Source organism: Marmota monax, unplaced genomic scaffold (assembly GCF_021218885.2).
Source record: "Marmota monax isolate L192 unplaced genomic scaffold, Marmota_monax_Labrador192_F-V1.1 WCK01_AAM20220418_F8-fsc00026, whole genome shotgun sequence".
In the NCBI taxonomy this organism is placed as follows: Eukaryota; Metazoa; Chordata; class Mammalia; order Rodentia; family Sciuridae; genus Marmota; species Marmota monax.
In genome coordinates this window covers 18,135,734-18,155,512 of record NW_026693108.1, presented here as the reverse complement: position 1 = coordinate 18,155,512, position 19,779 = coordinate 18,135,734, and the positions used below count along the sequence as shown (strand labels likewise).

Sequence of the window (19,779 nt, the reverse complement as noted above, 5' to 3'; positions counted from 1 at the left end):
ATACATTCTTCTTGGGCTGGGGTTGTGGCTCAATGGTAGAGTGTTTGCCTCACATATGCAAGACCCTGGGTTTGATCCTCAGCACGACATAAAAATAAATAAATGAAATAAAGATATTGTGTCCAACTATAACTAAAATATTTAAAACAAACAAACAAACAAATAAATAAATAAACATTCTTCAAGGAAGGTCTGCAAATGGCCGATAAGCATATGAAAAGTTGTTCCACATCAGTCTAGATACATGCAAGTCAAAACCATAATGAAACAATGAAATACCACTTCTCACTTCATAGGATGGCTATAATAAAAAATATAGACACTAACAAATGTTGGTGAAGTTGTGGAGAAATTTCAGTACTCGTACACTTTCAGATTGCTTCAGGGAATGTAAAATGGTACAGCAACTTTGGAAAACAGCTTAGCATTTTCTTAAAATGTTAAATCTAGAATTAACATTTAACTCAGAAATTTCACACAAGATTTTATATACAATATAATATATATGTCCACAGAAAGTATAGATTGATTGATGATCATCATAACATTATTTATAAAAGTCAAAAATGAAAATTGAGCAAATGTTCATGGAATGTTTTGCATTCATGGAATGAAAATTAGTTGGCAGTAATAAAGGATGAAGTACTGATACATGCTATAATATGATTAGACAGTGAAAAAATAAGTAAAAACAAACTTGGTGACTGTAGAATTTTAGAATTTACTTGAGCTGACAACCCCAGACTGCAAATGGTTCAGGGTCTATTGAAGGGCATCAAGCAGAAAACTTTTATAAGGTTTTCATCACAGAAATTACTTGAATTGGTTAAAGTGGCAACATAGTCTTAGAAGTTAATTGGCCATTTCTGATTGGTAAGATTAAGTTTCTGTTTCCTAGGAGATGAAGTGTACTGAGCTGGGTTCCTGGTTTTTTTTTTTTTTTTTTTTTTTTTGCATAAAACCCCAGAAGGCTGGAGCCTCCTCAATCCATTTGCCTCCCAATTAATTATTTTGAACACATCTTATGTTCAATCAGTCTGAAAAGACCACATATTATATGATTCTAATAAAATGTAAAATCCACAGTAGCAAATCTGCTAAGACAGAAAGTAGTTCAGTGGTTCCCAGGGGAGGGGGGCACAGGGGAATGGGGAATGACTACTAATATACTGTGAGTTATTTTGGGGTGGTGGTAGAAATATTGTAAAATAAGATGTGGTTTTAGTAAAATACACATAATACAGTAGAGTTACAAAAATGTTACAATGTATAATTTTGAAAATTGGTTCTTAGAGTTAGAAAACCAGTCTATTCCAGTGAATAATTTCTAGTTGTGGGTTCATTCTTTTGTTCTTTTTGTTGGCACACTTTCTTGAGGCTTTGGGAACTCTAGAGGAACAATGTGTCTTTTCATTTGTCACCCACAATGACACATTAAATATATTTTTTGAAACATTTTGACTTTAATGTTACAAGGTCCTTCAGAGAAAAAAAATCCTCATATATTAAAATGTTTGTTCTCCCCACAGATGGTAAACTTTCAGACCTTGGAAAACCTTTTTTTATCATTTAAAAACATTGGGGGGTCAGATAAATTAAATGGGAGGAGGATCTCATTCATTCAATCAAGCATTCAACTGATAAGCATTGAGTGCTTTCCATGTAGGAGGCACAACTAGACATTGGGTGCATGCCCACTGGGCATGCTGTTGCACTGTTGGAACTTAAAATAGGCTAACTCACTTTTTAATGACCTCTTTAGCACTTCTAGTGTATTCTTCACACAGAAGTCCGAATAGTCTTTCCAAAATACAAAATAGATGGTGCCTAAAGTCTTCCAATGGCTTCCTTTGACCACAGAATAAAATCTAAAAGCTTTATACTGATCTTTAGTGATATGTACAACCTGGATGCTAGACCACTTTACCCTCAGGTAATGATCCCTTACTGTAACCAGGCTGGAGTGCCATCCTCTCTCTTGAATCTTGTTCCTCTGATTAAAATAGTCTTATCTTTGACGTTCTCCTTGAAAGCTTTATCTAATCTAATGCTACTCCTTATTTTTATCTCATCTTAGATATACATAGCTATAGGAAATTTCCTTGATTTTAGAAGCAAAGCATAGGTAACTTTGTAATATATAATCATAGTATATAAATAGATATATTTATAACACTGTACCTTCTGTAGAATTTTGCTTGCATGCAGCTATGCATTATTTGTTTACATTTTGTATTGAATTTTAGGTGCCAGAAGAGCAAAGTTCATTACTTGCACTTATCACTGTATCTCTGCAGTCTAAGTCTTGACATATGGGTTTTACAATTAATATCTATTAATCAACTGAATAAATCTGACCTTTTTCATGTATTACCTAAACTAGGAGAACTGACTCCAAATTGATCTGTTGCCTCCATCTTGGCCTTCTTCATGTCTACATGAAAGAATCTAAATTTAGCATGGTGTAGAAGTCCTCTGTGTGGGGTTACTGGCCCTATTCATCTGTCTGGCTCATTCTAAGTCTCCTGATTTATCCTCTTTTCTTATGAGTTCCTATCAAAATACATGTAGTCCTTTACTCATTCCACTACCCCATGTTGTCTGAATATTCTCCTACCAGGTCTACCTTACCAGTGAAGCTGGGAAATTGTCCAGATAATTCATTGAGTCTTCTTAATCTTTTTGTCCCCAGTACTCATTAAAGTGTCTGGCAATATTCGTTGATCTGAAATGACCTCAAACTCAACAGTAGAAGCTTTTTGATTTAATGTACTGAATTAGATTTAATTTGTCATTTACAGTTTTTCACTGAAACTTAAATTACTAACATTTCATATCTCCCCCGAGAGCACAGCAAGACAACTGTGATAATCTATGATTCTTTTAATGAATGCACAAAATATTTCCATTTAAATTTTTATACAGACACTTTGGCATTATTAATATTGTATCTGCATTTATCTTAAGTCCAATCAAAAATCCTATTTATCAAATTAGCTTATTGAAACTAAGGACAAGAGAAAAATAATGAACAGTCAAAGAAAATCATGATAGAGGTTCTTATAATTTGCCGTAAATAGTTCTTGGAGTGGTCCTACAGCAAGCCTTCCAGCTTCTAGTTCTCAGCCCAGGAATGCAAATGTCAAGTGTTTGGACTTTTCCATCTCACTTCTGGCTTCCAGGGCAACCAGAGCTGTCTGGGATGCTGGAGGAGCACAGTCTCCACTGACAACCTAAATGCTCTTTAGATTCTACAAGCCTATTTCTGATTCACAGAATCCCAGTGGTTCATCAGAGGAATTCTTAAAGTTACTTTGTGCAGTTCACTAGTGTTCATTTAGATTAGTAGGTATTCTTTGAAAAAAGTGTTACATGGTCTTCAGTCTGAGGGAAACTCTGTATAATTCCCATTTCCTAGAAAAATATTGCAGGTTGTCTTATGCAAATTATGTGTCAAAACCTCTAATAATTTTTGCCTAGATATCTATTAACTATATAGAATGTTTTCCATTCCTGTTTAACCAAGAAAACCATTTGGGTCTGGACACCTTATGGACGTTTTGCTAAAAACACTTTGGGAAATGCTGCTCAGAGGTATGTTTCATGATTTCTGAAGTGGTAATTCTCCTAACCAAGCTGTATTTGGGGGCATTGTGCACAGGCAAATTACTTTCGGGGATATGAAAGGCAAAGTAATGTGGCATTCTTCCAGGTAGCTTCAAGTTTAGCTAGAGTATTGCAATTGTGATCCTCCTCAAATTGGTCCCCAACATCAGGGAAAGGATATATTACTTTAAAAGTTACCATGGGCTCTGGAATACAGTTGAGAAATGGGTTTTCTTTGAAAAACACATGTGCATTTGGTTAAATTAGATTTTTCCCAGGTGAAGCAATGTGAAATCAGAACTCAACAGTCTATTGACTTTTAAAAGGTGGTCTTTTTCCGTAGAGAAATATGACTCCACACAGCTGAGATAAATATATTTGTCTGAATGATATTTTTCTAACCCACTTTACTTAATTTTTCACCCATATAAACTGAGTTTTAATATTCACAAGGACCATTAAGATAAATTCTCTAGCTAACAGATCATCTGATTCCCACACCTCCTTGCCAACATTTGATAGTGTCAGTCTTTAAAATATTTTCTATTTGAATGGATAAGATTGTACTTTGAAATTCACAAATGAACATCAAGTTTTAGTCAGCTTTTCTGTTTGTTGCCTTCATATTTTTTTCTGTTACTTATGTATCATATTCTTTTTCATTTATTTTTCTCACTAGATTATTTGTCTTGGTTTTTCTAATATTCTGAACAATAAGCGTTTGTCTTATTAAATATGTTGACATTATTTTCCCAGGCAGCAGTGACTCTTTTCACTACCTTTATAATTTCAATTTCAGGACACATGACTATCATATTGAATGACAGGTATGGGTCAGTAGATTGAAAATAAATATAGAAAGACTTTTAAAAGTTCTGTAAGTAGCAAGACACAATATAATTCTTTGAGAACTGATAGGGAAGAGAATATTTAAATTGTTCTCTGAATCGTCATTTGATTATATCCAAGAAACGAGGCAGTTGAGAAGAAAATTTAACAATTCATTTAAATAAATGTGTATTAGCTATGTTGGGGGCATGTTTATATCTGAGAACTGAAAAAAATACAACCAAAGAAAATATTTCCTCTTCTTCACTCCAGACTGCTATAGACAAATCCTATTGGGGATGTACACAACAAATGCTTGCAAGATTGATAAATAACCTCAAGTTGAGAGATCAAGGGCAGCTTAATTTCACAGATGATATTTTAACTGGACCTTGAAAGATGGTAATATTTAGGAAGATAGAAAAGAGGAAAAGGACAGAGATGGAAAAGTACAGGGAAACTCTGGAGACCATAAGTAACACAATGTAGCTGAAACGTAGGTTGTTTAAAGTGGAGTGCTGGGAAATTTGGAGATTCAGCTGTAAATTGACATGAAATACTTTGCTTTGTACTCATTAGCACATGGGAGGAATCACCAAAGGCTTTGCATCAGAGAAGAATGATCAGAACTGTGCTTTAGGAAGATTAATCTATTTAATGTTATAATTTCAGTTTCTCCCAGTAGAATAACCTCCTTGAGAGCAGGTTTAGTGCTGTTGTCCCACCTCTTAGAATACGGCCCTACAAATAACAGTCATTCAATTTATTGATCAGCATTGTAATCTGTGTTTAAACAAGAACCAAAATCCATGTCTGGCTCTGGGTCCTCAGAACTTGCTAAACTAATATGTCCCTATAACTGAAATTAAGGGATATAAGAAGGAAAGAAGGTAGGAAGGAAGAACAGTAAGGAAGGAAAAAGGGGGAAGTAAGAAGTAAGGCAGGGAATGAGAGAGGAAACATTGAAGCCCTTGGTCATTTTCCATATCTATTCCTGAGAACAAGGCAGTTTAGACAGGAGAAAACAGCCTTTTCAGACTCTACAAATCACTTATTAGTTGGTTTTTCCATTTCTCATTTGATCACAAAGGCTTTGTAGCATGAGTCTGGTAGTTTTATATAAAGACTGGATTTTTATGAAAATTTCATGCAGATGAACATATGTCACTTCAGCTTACAAGTTGGATTTTTCTTTAAGAGTCCTGAACTAAATGATTTTGAATGAACCCATACATAAATTTAATTAATAATGATGAATAGGATTGAAATGCAGAAGCTCCCTCTGGTGGTTTAATTTGTAACTATACAAAAACAGTGCAGAATGAAGACACTGCTCATAGTGGGCCCAGAGATGATTGAAATATTCTTCTTGCCTCCCTGTCCTCCTTCTTTTCCCTACCTCTCCCTTCTTCTTCTAATGTGAAATGTAATTATGAGTTAGAATGGGGACCTTTAAAATGATAGTTAGCAGAAACAATTGTGGAGAAGCAACTTCTGGAAAATTAAAAGGAAATAAAGAGGACAAAGAGAAGCCAACAGCCCAAGCCTAGATATTCTGTGCTTCCAAGTGAACATTTTTAAAATGAGTTTTCTGTACTCTTAGATAACTGCAATGTAAACATATCTCTAGTCCTTGCAAAGTGGAAATAGCGGGTGTTTCCCTCTTTGGTAAACTTTAACCCAGCTTTATTTTCTTGTCCTGAAAAACTGGTCACTTTACACCAGTTTGGGATTCTCCAATTGATAGCATATTTAAAAAGTGGTATTATGGTTGTAATTTTTTTTATCTTTTTCAAATTGTGCAGTTATTTGTACCTTGAATTTCTATGAATCATGCACATTATTTGGATGGTGGTGGTTTCATAGTTTTAGGTCATGATTACATAATCACTTATTTTCTCACTTCTATTGATTCAAACAGCTAATGCTCTTTCTTTCTCTTCCTCCATGTTTTTTGGTTTTGTGTTTTTTTTTGCAGAGAGGAAGTACTTTAGAGTTCTGTTTCTCCTTCTGCCTGTGATGTTCCATCTGAACTTTTTACATTCTACATACATTTTGTAATTTCATCTGTTTTCATGAGTTTAACTATTGATTCCTTGCACATGATTCTGTACATAAACTTGCTTTTTATCTCTAATTCATCATTTAGAACTGCCTTTTAGAAATTTCCTCATGAGGGCCTGTGGTTCTGGCTCAGTGATAGAGTACTTGCCTAGCATGTGTGAGGCCCTGGTTTCTATTCTCAGTGCCACCTATAAATAAATAAAGGTCCATCAACAACTAATAAAGTATTTTTAAAAAAGAAATTTCCTCCTGAGTATAGTTCTAAAAAGGAATTAACCACCCATACCAAGGCACAGATATACCCAATACTTTTTCATATCAATTATCGGCTCTAACCCGAAAGAATGATCTGGTTACATTGTATAAAACTACCAGTAGCTTTAGCTTTTCCTTTTTCAACTCATAAACGGAACCAACCAGAAGCCAAATTCCATTCATCCGGCTCATCAAAGGGCTTTTTCTTCCCCTTCCTCTGATTCCACTGGTTCTTGCTGAGTTTATTCTGATATTCTCTTATATATGGGAATGGTCTCCTTGTTGGGTGCCATGACTGCCAAATCTTTCTAACATAGGCTTTGACAATTCCAGTTCTTTGTTCATTAATTCGTAATATGTTATCATAGTCTGTAAAATGAAGTCTAAATCTAATGAACCTGGCACTTAACCAGTGTCCCTCTTTTGCTTCCAGGTCTGGCTCAACTTACTTTTTTCCTAAATTTATTTTTATTGAATAAAAAAATAAGGTCATGGATTTTATCTCTGTCTGGGAAAGTTAACAGATTTTTGCTCTTGACAAATTGCTTCTAAAAATCATAAAGGTACTGAACATGAGAAAATAAAATCCAGTCACTTTTACATTCAAGGTGCTGGAGAGTGTGCCTTTGCCTCAGCCTCTGAACCAAATTGCTCAATAATCACACATAGCATATCTGTAATTGTTGACTGTCAATTTGTAATATTCTAAACTTATTTCCTTTTTCAACTTGTATTTTTAATAATATACACTTTAAAATAGCATTGTGAAAGATTCCTAGTCTCTGCAGATGAAAGTGAGATGAAAAATAAATTAGTTTGGTCCTTACAAAACTGTTTAGAATTATCAGTAGAAAACTTTGAGTATTTGAAGATTTGAATCGTACTGAGCGAACAGACACAGGGATGCAGTAACGAAAGATAAGTTTATATTCTGTATATGGTGCCAAGATTACTTTGAGAATGGGGAAGCCAGCTAAGTGACAAGGAGTTGTTGAAGCAAATACTTGGAGTGGGAGAAGTGATATGGGTTAGAAGCAACTAAGAGAGTCATTTCAAGGTGAGATGGGAACTTGAAAATCAGTGGGAAGTCAGAGATGGAACTTCAAGCAGGAGTTGATAAGCATTAGGGAGGAAAACAATTATTTTTGAGACATGTAAGACTGATTGCAGTGGAGAATGGTAGAGACCAGGGAGGAGAATAAGGAAGAAATTGCAGTACAAGTCAAAGATGAAAAATTGTCAATGTAAGTGTGAAGGTTTTTTCAATAGTAAGAAGGAACTTGTATTGAAATATGCCACCCAAATTGGCTCACCTCAGGGGAGCTAAGGTGACAGGCTAATGTGCTGGTAACAGATGGTTTTCCATTCCCTTTCAAGAAAGTGTGAAGCTAGACTCCCTGATAGTAAGTCAACAAATATAAGGGTTTTGAAATTCATTTGTATTTATTGGAATCTGCTATACATGCTTGTATCTTTTGATACAATCAAAGATACCTTGAGTCCTTGGTTTGCACATTCTCTTGTATTTGTAAGCAATAATTGCAAAGGTTATGATAAGAATAAAGACCCTGTGAGGCTGGCATTTTACAGCTCTCCACTGGCTTACCTAGGAAACATTCAATAACAGACATGGTTTTAGGTTCAACGTGGGAGGGGCAGGGTGAGATAAGATTTCTCTTAACTTGTGACTGCTAAGTGATCTACTTTCTTGAGTTTCAAAGATGGGAAAACAGATTCATAGAAGTTCCGTAACTTACTGCAGTCTCCATGGCTAGTCATATTTGGATGATGATTGCAGATTCTGTTTTCTTTTCTCTCTGCTCCAAAATATCCTAACAGATATCTTACTCTGGACATTTCCACTATCAACTTATATCATCTTCCCTTCTTTCTTATTACTAGGAGTTGTTGACAATGGAGATTCTCTATTTAGAACCTTGCTAATGTATTTATACTCTTCTCTCACTATTTTTTAGTCTCTGGGATTGGAAATTGAGTCTTTTAACACCTTAGCCTTTATGTTACCCTTACTTTTCACTTAAAGTCATTTGTCAAAGCATGTTGATTTTACTTCTATCTAAAAGGCATGACTGTCACTAGTGTAGTTCAGAACTAAAATATCTCTCTTTTGGAATGCTCAAGGAATCTGTAAATGGTTTAGTAGTTTTCTTTTCTTTCTTTCTTTTTTCTTTTCTCTTTCTCTCCAGTATTGCCTGATGCACTTGCTAAAAACCTGCTTTGGTATTTTACTTTTCCATTTGGCAGCCAGCAGTTGCCTTTGTCTAATAAAGACATCTTCTTAGCCTGGTATTCATTGATCAGTTTTCAACTATCCTTAAAAAGAATTTTCCTTTAATATTACCTCCATGACCCCTTCTTACCAGAAAAAAATTTTTTTAACCATTTTCTAGATCCAACCCATGTATTCTTGTACTTCCATCTCAGGATTTTTTCTCTTTTATCATATTCTTTGTTCATTATCCAAATCAGTCTCCTAGAGCTACTGTCTTTCCCTCCTTGGCATCTGTGGTATCTGCTTCTTCCTTTTCATCTTCTGCCACATTGGGCCCTAGCATTTCTCTGCTGGCCTGGCCCTCACTCTCCACATTGCTGTCATGATGATTTTTCTCTTGTGGCAGTCTTCATTTCCTTCCTTGGAAACTTGGCTACAGTCCATGTGTTGAAGCAAGTCCTTGAGCTTGGCATTCAACTCATATCATGGCATTTTCAAATCTTTCACACCACTCTTCCTTCTTTCTTGACTGTATGGTGTACTTTTTTTTTCTAGATGTGCAGCTTAAGTTGTTGCATATATGTTCGTTATTCTACTCTTTTCTGAAATTTTTGCCCCTGTTTTTTCTACCTCACAAATTGCTAGTTTATCCTTTAACTTGTTCAGACATGACTTTCTGAAGCATTTTCCTGAGTACCCCCAAATAGAGTTAATATACCTATTTTCTATGTAAGTGTTAGAATGTTACTGACTTTCATGTAATTCTACAGTTGCTATCATGCAATTATACAATGGTTGTTTTGCATGTGGGACTTCTATTTTAAGTGTGTGTTCATATTTTCATCTCTAGTACTTAACATAATGTGCTATGAGAAATATTTATTAATATCTAGGTTGAATTAAAAGGAACCTCAGCATATCCAGATCCAACAGATACTCCAGATCTTTCTTTGGGTATTCACTTAGTGTGCCTCCTCTTATATCAACACCAACTGGGAAGGATCCCATCTTCCTCTAATCCAGAACATATTGTAAACTCCATTTTTTTTTGGGGGGGGGCTGGGGGGGAGGCAGGTACCAGGTATTGAATTCAAGGGCACTCAACCACTGAGCCACATCCCCAACCCATTTTTTGTATTTTTATCTAGAGACAGGGTCTCACTTAGTTGCTTAGCATCTCACTGTTACTGAGGCTGGCTTTGAACTCTCAATCCTCCTGCCTTAGCCTCCAGAGCTGCTGGGACTACAGGCCTGTGCCACCATGCCTGGCTCCAAATTTTTGACACATGCTACTTGGGTTTTGATGATTGTAAATACCTTTTTCTTCTAAACTCTATACTCTGTTTGGAGAAAATTTAATTACCTTTTATTTCAGATCATTTAATATATGAGCTTTGCAAATATTAGAAAAAATATGGGTGAAATAAATGAATAAGTTTATAACTCTTGGAAAATCAAAGAAATTTAAAACTTTAGAGAAGTTTAGAATAATCTCTTTCATTATACATATCAGATAATCAGATTCAGAGATTCTGTCATTTTTTAAGGTCTTAGCATCAAGGAAAGAAAATTCAACAAGAAATAGTTTCCTGGTTTCAAGGCAATGATTTTATGTATTATCTAGTTATGCTGCTCTGGATCTTCATGTATATAAGTTATATGAATCTTTTTGATACATTACATGGTAAATTAATTACTTAATTTTTTACAGTGGTAATTATGTAAATTATACAAATATATTTGCTAGTTTAGAATTTTTAAAAACAGTAAATTTTTCACTTGGATAAATTTTCAAAAGACTATAATAACACTCTGGAAATCACAACAGATGAAGAGAGAAGATATAGAATGATTATAAAATGAGATATTTATATTAAATATACTTACATTTCTGAAAAAAGACTATAAGAAGAAAACTACAAAGGTGTTTTCTTTTACCCTTAGTACTCATTTTAATAATTAGGGCATGTTCAGTAGCAAATTAGTTTGTTTTAAAATCAGTACAAGGATGTGATTATTCATATTCATAAATGTAAAACATAAATTTTATCTATTCATTGAATGAAAAACAGTTCAGTTTATTAATTTAGTTCTTTAATTTTGCATATTTGCATATGCATACCGTAACCCATATAAATGTATCACCATGTATCATGGTTGCCATTTTCTGCATATAATTTGATTCCCTCTGTTTAAAAACTGACAAGAGTAATATGTATTATAGGTTAATATTGAAATACAAGCAAGAACATGTCATTGTTTGGGCCACTGTAAAACATTACATTCCCTGAAAAGTTGGAGGCTGATTTCTAACTGTCTTTTAATGTTTTCTCTTTAAAAGGTAAATAAGATTTGTGGCCATCCAGTAAGAACACCTACACAAAGCCCCCCTTGTTCTTTTGATCCTAGCAAGGAGAAGCATGGAATGAAGATCTCCACAAGGAATGGTGAAGAGACACTTGCCAACAGAAGAAAGTAAGACATTTGTTTTACAACCAGAAAGAGAAAAGAAAGTAAGCCATTCATTTTACAACAGAATAGAACGTATTCATTAAGTAGACCCAAATACAGTATAGAAGAAAAAAGATCAGCATTCATTAACTTTGAAATTCAGTGGCTGTACCTGTCCCATTAATTTGGAAGACAGATTCAGCTTGTGAGACCAATAAAAAAGTTCCTACAGTAATGGAAATTATTCTATATTATAATATGCTAGGTCCAGACACACGGGTCTATTGTGCGTTTGAAATGTGGGTAGTGCAACTGGGGATTGAGTTTTTTATTTTACTTGTAAGCTGAATTCTGCATACAGCTAGTGGTGACCCTACTGGATAGTGTAAGACAGAATAAATTTAAATAATGTATTATTGGGTTCAGCATTATTGAATATTTAGCATCTCTTAGAAATAGTTGGATAGAAAAAAGTTTCCATACAGTTTACCTGGAATAGTGAAAACAGCTGTGTTTTGGTACAGAATGGTAATAACTGAGCTGGGCTTGCTTCTAGAACTCACATTTCTAAGACCATGCCCATCATTACCTCACAAATTAAAGCCTTTATTAGTGTTCCTTTGCTAGATAATTGGTACTTAAGCTAAAAAATTCTTAAAACTGTCAGTAATTGTACTTGACTGTATACATATAGGCAAACAAAAATTGTGGGGGTGGCCATTGTTATAGACTGATTGCTTGTATTAATACTAGAATAAAGGCTATCCAATTCATGAATGGCAAGTAAAGTCCCATTAGTTCTTTAATTAAATCTGTTGTCAATTTGTCTTTGCCAATATTTTCAAGGGTAGTGTATAGTAAAGTACTTATATGTAATAGATACTTACAGAAACATAGGAAATAGGATGAGGAATGAAGAAAATACATAAATGAAGATAAAACAAATAAGGAAAGGAGTAGTCAGATAAATTAGGATACTATGGCAGGAATTTAGAAGGATGTTCAACTCATCCTTCTGTATCTGAGAAACAGATATGCTTGAGCATGAATATATATTAAAACACACACTATAATTGAAAAGTGTTTTTTAAACTTATCTTTCCCTAAGTAAAAAAAAAAAAAAAAAACAGTTAATATTCTCAGTTAAAATTTTCATGAAAACTGATGATACTCAATTTTTTCATTTCATGTTAATATTGTTTTTCATTGTAGTGTGTATTAAATATAGTTACCATACAGAGATAAAATAGAATTGGACAAGTATAGCTGTTGACTTGTTTGGATTTCCCACTATGACTCAATAATTAAAATTTTTAAAAATACATGAAAAATAGACAAAAAAGAAATGAATTTCTAAATGACCATCTAGATCATTAACAAAATAACTGTGTAATTCATTAAAAAGTGAAGTAAAAAAAAAGTTTATGTATCCTTAGTTACTTTTAAAAAGTGAAGTTAAAAAAAGTTTATGTAACTCGAGTTAATTTTTATAAATTATTGTTAAATACATGTTAGTTTTTCTTAGGTATTCATTTTTTTAAATTTAGTTTGGACAATTCTTATGAGAATACTACTAGCAGAAACTACTTTCTATAATTTAAACCAAGTCACAACTATTAAAAGAAGGACATGGAACAAAATAACTTAGTAGTTTTTATAGTTTAATATAGTTTCTGTGGTAGCCCAGAATACTCAATTACAAAATGTACCTATGGCTTGGCCAGTGAAAATGAAGATAAAACTATATTATGTTGTCAAAAATTTTAAAATGCATTTTATAGAAATAAGTTGTAGCCTTTTCAAATTATATTTTTACAGTTTACTTTAGACTTAGTTTAAAATTTCTACAATGATGGAATCCTAACTTTAAAAAAAATCATTTTAGGTCTTTTTCTTTCCCTAAATCATTTTAGGAAGAGTTTAATTTGTATAGCCTGGATGACATCAAAGAATTCTTTTCAATGTATGTTAATACAAATGTAGGAGTAGGAAAAATGGCTTCCCTCCACCCTCCAGGCTTTTGGGCTGAGGTGTGAATTAAATTGACATAAGACAGATCAACCAGAAAATCTATTTCAGTTATGTAGGTAGGCATTGAAGGTCCCCAAAATATATGAGACTCAAATTTGAGGCTCTTATGGGATAACATTTAGATCTACCAAAAGGCTTATGGATTCTTGGAGGTGGTGGAAATAAGTTGTGAGAGGGGGAGGGGAAAATGTATGGTGAATAGAGTTTGCTTTGTTTACTAATAATAATTTCCTTTATATATATAATTTTTTTTTTTTACAGAGGGCAGCTTTTCAAAACTACTCCTGTATCTGCAGTTTCTCAAAATATCCAGCTTGAAGTAATTGATAGCTGAAGAGTTATAGTTTTGAGTGGCATGTTCTGGTCTCCCCCAGTCATGTTTTGATATTTTGGGATGGTATGTCATACACACAGTATAAACATTGTTGATTTATAAAAAATTTGACCAGCTTCCTTTCTTTTTGACTAGCCAACAGTGTGAAGTGATGATTAATCAACCAGTCTTTGTTATACAATTGGAATGTTTAGTCCATTTTTGTAGTCATAAATAATATTCAAGTTTTTCATAAGTAGTTTTGCTTAAGAGTATCATCTTGCTTTTTATCTTCCCTTTACTCTGTGTATTTCTCTTTATTCCTTCTTTCTTGCCTTCTTTTGAATTAAAATGACATTTATTATTTCTTATCATTTCATAGCTTTTAGTTATGTATTTCTTTATTATTCTCTTAATGGTTACCATAGGATCACAATATGCATTTTCCATTTTTAATATTTTAAATAAGGACTTGTATCACTTCGTGGAGCAATAAAGCAATTTAGAACAGATTTACTCCATCATTCTTTTTCCGTCTTGTGTGGTTATATCAGCAAATATCTTACTTCTACTCAGGTTTTCACAACTCTTAGGACATTAGTTTTGTTCTTATGTTTAGATAGTCAATACTTACTTATAAATACTCACATTTTATTCTTTCTGGTGCTACCCCTCTCATTTCACGTGTTAATCTATAATCATTTTACTTTTACCTAGTGTATCTCTCATTGATTTTGGTGGGGATGGAAAGGATTGAGAATTGAACATAGGGCCTTGAACATGCTAGGCAAATATGTTACCTCTGAATTAAACCCCAGCCTTCATTGATTGTTATTATCAATGAATTATTTTAGTTTTTCCTTGTCTGTGCAATCTTCATTATTGCAAAATATTTTCTCTGTGTCTAGCATTTAGAATGTTGTCAGTCTATCATTTTTAGACATAATTTCTAAGCCAACATTAAGTTCATCACATGACATTATGTGTAAGTAGTAGGGAAAGTTAAGGGGAACCAATTTAATAAGTGAGAGTCAAGGTAGTTGATACTGCTATTGCCCCACTCATGTGCCCTCTACCTGGCCATTTTCCTGACTGGCTGCTGTGTCCTGGCTGCTAACTCACTGCTTCTCTCTTCTCTGAGAAACTGTGTTGAACAAATCAGAGCCATCTGTATTTCTTATCTATTGCTACCAAATAAGTCATTATAAAATTTAGTGCTTAGTGCAACAATAAGAAATTATTATTCTATTTTCTGTGGGTTAGGAATTTGGGAGCTGGTCAGCAGTGGGGCTTTGGCTCAGTCTCTAGGAAGATTGCTGTCAAGAAGTCTCTGGGGCTTTGGTCATCTGCAGGCTGGAGTTATCTTTTCCCACAACAGTTCAGTGATGTGCCTGTTAGCAGTAGGACTCAGTTTCTTGCCAGGGTGAACTTCCCTAGAGCTTTCTGAGTGTTGTGACTGGCTTCCCTGAGGGCAAGGAATCTAAGAGAGAGCCAGGCAAGGGCTGTAATTTTATAATCTAGTCTCAGAAGCCACACTTTTTCATTTCTGCAACATCCCATAGGTTACACAGCTTAGCTCTTTTCACTGTTAGAAGGGGATACACATGGCATGAAGGGAAGATTGTTGTGGTCATCTTCAAGAGAGGCTACCACCCATCTTATCTACATTAAGGAGTAGGTAAACTCTCACCTACCTCACTTGTTTGTCAGCTGCTGACAGGCAATAACTGACAGGATGTGGTGATGTAAGAGGTTTGCTCCTTTCTTAAGATATTGAAATTAGTGCTTTAGCACTCCCTGTGATTTTTGGCTGAAACTCACATTTTCAGCTAAACTTTTTCTTCCCCACCCTCTCCTCTTTCCCTTACTCCCTTTCTCCAAAGAATTATCTATCTGATTCCAAATTCCTGTCTTGGGCACTGCTTCTAAGAAATCTGACCTAGAGATGTCTGAATTTGGAAAAGTAGCTAAAATAAATGCAGAATGAGTATAAACTAAGAATTTTAGTATCATAACTATAGATATTTCTTTCCATAGCACCAAATTCATAACTTTTTCTTTCCTCCCTCTTGCTCTTTTGCTCACTTTATAGAAAACTCTCTATTAGATACATGCTTTTCTTTTGTACTAACATTTGAAAATGAACAATTTTATTATTAAAATGTGTCCTTTTATAAGACTTGTGCTAAACAACTTCATAATGTATGTAAATCTTTCAGTTTGGAGAGAAGGGAACCAAACTGGAGTTGGATTGTTTTTGTTTTGGAGATGTGACTGTCCAGTTCAATCTTCCGTATTTTTTTTCTATATGCACAGTGCAGTCTAATTGAAGACTCTGGATTATTGATACATGCTACTTTCAGTAGTCTCCAGAGTTGAGCAAAGCAAGTAAGAGCTACTGCTCCTTTAAACAGCTAACAACACATCGCTATTTCCTCCTTTTGGGCAGAAACCAATCAGTACAGCTGTATGGGATATTGCACTCATATAGATGTCTAAACCATCCCAGGCAGAGGGATCTCCCTGTGGCAATTCCTGTTCTCTGCTTGATTTCTTGAAGTTAGCTGGTAAGAATAAGCTATTAGCAAGCTTAAATCGGTGATAATTAGCTGTACATTGTTATTTCAAAGTGGTGTGGCTGTGCCAATTAAGTGGGTAATTAGGAAAACCCCAGGACAATAAATTAAGACAGAACCTCAACACAGGGCCCCATCTGTTCGCCACCAAGCATTCCAATTAGCCAGGCCTCTCACTGAAGAACACAGGATGAAGGGGATTGGTTACATTCATGGGTGTGTATTTGTTGGTAAGGACTGTCCTAGGTGCTTAATAAAAATAAGATAGTTTTAATACCAGGCAGAATTTTTGATGCCACGTTGGGGGGGAATTTTTAAAAAATATTGTATTTGTAATGTTTCAAACAAAATATAAGTAGTTTATGGATCTTTTTCCCCAAAATTTCTCTTCAGAATTAATTGGAACATCATATCAGGCAATTCCATTTTATCCTAATGTGTTTATTAAATCATGATTTGAGTGAGAACTTTATCACTTGGAACATTAACAATTTTATTTATTGAGATTAAAAATTGAAGAGGACTCTCAAAATTGCAGAGTTTAAGAAGACAATGAGACAGGGCATCAAGAACAGTGAAATGATTAAATTGGGAGAACTTTAGTCTTATATTAAATAAGAGCACTTAATCCTATTTAGAATTATTGCTAAGATAGACAGAATAGTTTCATATAAAATTGGCTCACTTAAATACATGAGTTTATAGTTTTATAATCAAATCTTATCTATCAAAATACTTTATTAATGAAAACAAAATAAACTAATTTTTATTTTTTAAAAAAAATTTTTGATATAGTACACTGGGTATATGTGTTTTTTTAAAACATAGTAATTAGTATTGATATATACTGGGTTTAATATGATATATCAAAAATGCAAATATTACTTCCATGGAAATATTCATAGGTCACAGAAAAATCAACTCTTTGAGAAAAATTTAATATCACTTATAGTAGTAAAGAAAGCAATTTACAATCTATTTCCTAAAGGAAGTTAGTGCTTCTTTGAGGTGCCAATATTATTTATTACCTGTAAGTTTAATTTACTAAAATAAAGGTCATGTTCCCTTCAGTGAGAAAATTTCTGTTTAATTTAAAACAGTGCTTGGTAGGTGGTGGTGGTAAGTGCTTCCAGGGCAGGGCAGGCCAAGACAAAGCTTTTAGACAGGCGCTGAGGGAACACAAGCTCCAAGGCAGGCCAGAGTCAAGACCTACATGAATAATGAAGATCAGGACCTGCAGGGGGTCAAAAACCAGGCACACAGGAAGAATGAATGCCAGAAGGCAGAACAAACATATGGCAAAAGTTTAGGCTAGTTCTTAACATTTGGGGATCACATATCCCACTGAGAATGTGATAAAGCATTCCCAGGAAAAGAAAGTTCATAAACAAATGCATGCAGAATTGTGTTGCATTGGAAAACAATTTGCTTCTCCTGAAATGAACATTAAAAATAAGATATATATTTTTTTAAATTAATGAATTTGTTTTTATCTTCTATATATGTTTATGGAAAAATTCATGGCCATTTCATGAAATATCTTTAAACCCAAGTAATTCAACAAATATTAAATATTATTATCTTCTTCTGAAAGGAGTGACAGCTTTAACTGCTTGTTATAAAATATAAGCTCAAATTGTGATTGACCTTAGATGAGCCTATATGCACATAGTTTGGTATCCAACAGAATCCCACTTTGTGCTTTGATAGTGACAGGAACCAAAAATTGTAGAAATCTTGTGTAACTATCATTGGCTACAATTAGAACTTTAATAAGCTTGCTGGCTTAGATAAGGAGAGGCTTTTTTCAGGAAGCATGAGATTTATTGTAAATTCCTCAGTTTTCACCAGTGTTCCATAAGACTTTGGTCCTCCAGTTAAATTATGATGTTGGTAATACTGAGGCTGTCAACTTTAGGATAATGTGAGTAGAAGTAAATCTTCCTAAATTTTTCATTACTGAAAGATTAGTCAGATATGTATTTTTATGCTCTAAGAAGAATGGTTTTTAAATTGGACAGTTTTCAAATGGGTTCTGCAAAATCCTTCTATTTGTAAGTAGCAGTTTTGCCAGATGTAACAAGAGCTTTCAACAATGTTCATAATGGTGATTAAGGTTATCTCATTTAATGACTCAAAATATCTCTTCACTGTAGAAAACAAACTATGAATGAAGTTTTCCCCAAATAATATGCCTGAGAGTGTATTTTCCTCAAAAAAGGTGGGTGGGTGGGGGTTGGGGGGGATGGGAAAGCCAGTAAACATCTGCAGGATTGAAAAGAAATTAACATTGGGCTACCATTTTTTTTCCTACTGAAATTCTCAAAGAGGTGAGGAGAATTCAAGGTACACGACATCGTGAAATTGATTATTTTTATGAGTATATAAAAATTATATCAGAATGTTTCATAGAATCTATGGGAGCTGATAAAACAAGATGTTAAGTGAAGCTTGTTCCTTTTACTAAAGTAGCCAAATTAATTCCATTGGAAGCATCATGGGTCCTTGATCTACATCAAGAGTATCAAGCACTGGCTTCCTCTTTTATTCTTTTGCATGTCAAAGAACATATCCAACATTTTAAATCTACCAGTGCCTTTGAAATATAGATTGTAAGTGGTAGATTTCCTGACCCTAAAGCCCATTTTTATATTAGAGTCCAGAGACACAGTTATTTGAACTAAAACAGAGAAAGTATCTGAAAATATGCATGAACAGTTCAAACCAGGTAAATATGTCCATCAATAAGATAAATTTTTGGATGCGCCCAAGAATACCTGATTATAAGAGCAAAATGAAAAAAGAAATAGGATAAATAAGTCCATTCATTATTAAAAAGAATATATTTTATTATTGTTTTTCTCATCCCAAGAGGAAATACTAAACATTGTACAAAATATGTTCCTGTTCCCTAAGTCATGAAGTTTAGTTTTAAAATATTCGTAGCCACAAAAAAATATCTTATTGTAAAAAAAAACTTTTGAGATTTTTACCTAAAATACTGAATTGCAGAATATAGGTTCTCAAGAACGATTCTTTGTATGAATGACATGCATGAAAATCAACACATTTGCAAATACCACATTCGACTTAACCTTCTTGCTGGTTTTGACTTAATCGTGAAAAAATAAAATCAATAGAATACTTCTTTAAGGTACTAGGATTGAGAAATTAATTGTGTATTTGAATTAAAATGAACAAAAATGTTATGAAGTAGAGTAATTATATCACATCTCTTTTAAAATACATGTCCAGTTTACTATTATCTGATATATTTTTTAATCTTGAACATGTGGTCTGGTATTTATTTAAAACAATAGGTTAAAGACTTTGTTTAAAGTCCTTTTTTATGAAGAAAAGAGTCAGTTCTTAATTTTAAGGTACTTTTTTTTTTTTTTAGATCATGGAACAATGATATTAGA

General features: G+C 33.7%; 1 protein-coding gene across 3 annotated transcripts in view; it reads left to right on the top strand.

The window, feature by feature from the left end:
* The window catches only part of Gpc5 (glypican 5), a 624,390-nt gene that overhangs the window by 251,309 nt on the left and 353,302 nt on the right, over positions 1 to 19,779 (top strand). For all 3 annotated transcript variants that reach the window (XM_046454999.2, XM_058582790.1, XM_058582791.1), the window contains exon 4: positions 11,328 to 11,461. In XM_046454999.2, coding sequence (XP_046310955.2) covers positions 11,328 to 11,461 — 134 coding nt within the window. The remainder of the gene's footprint in view (positions 1 to 11,327; positions 11,462 to 19,779) is intronic.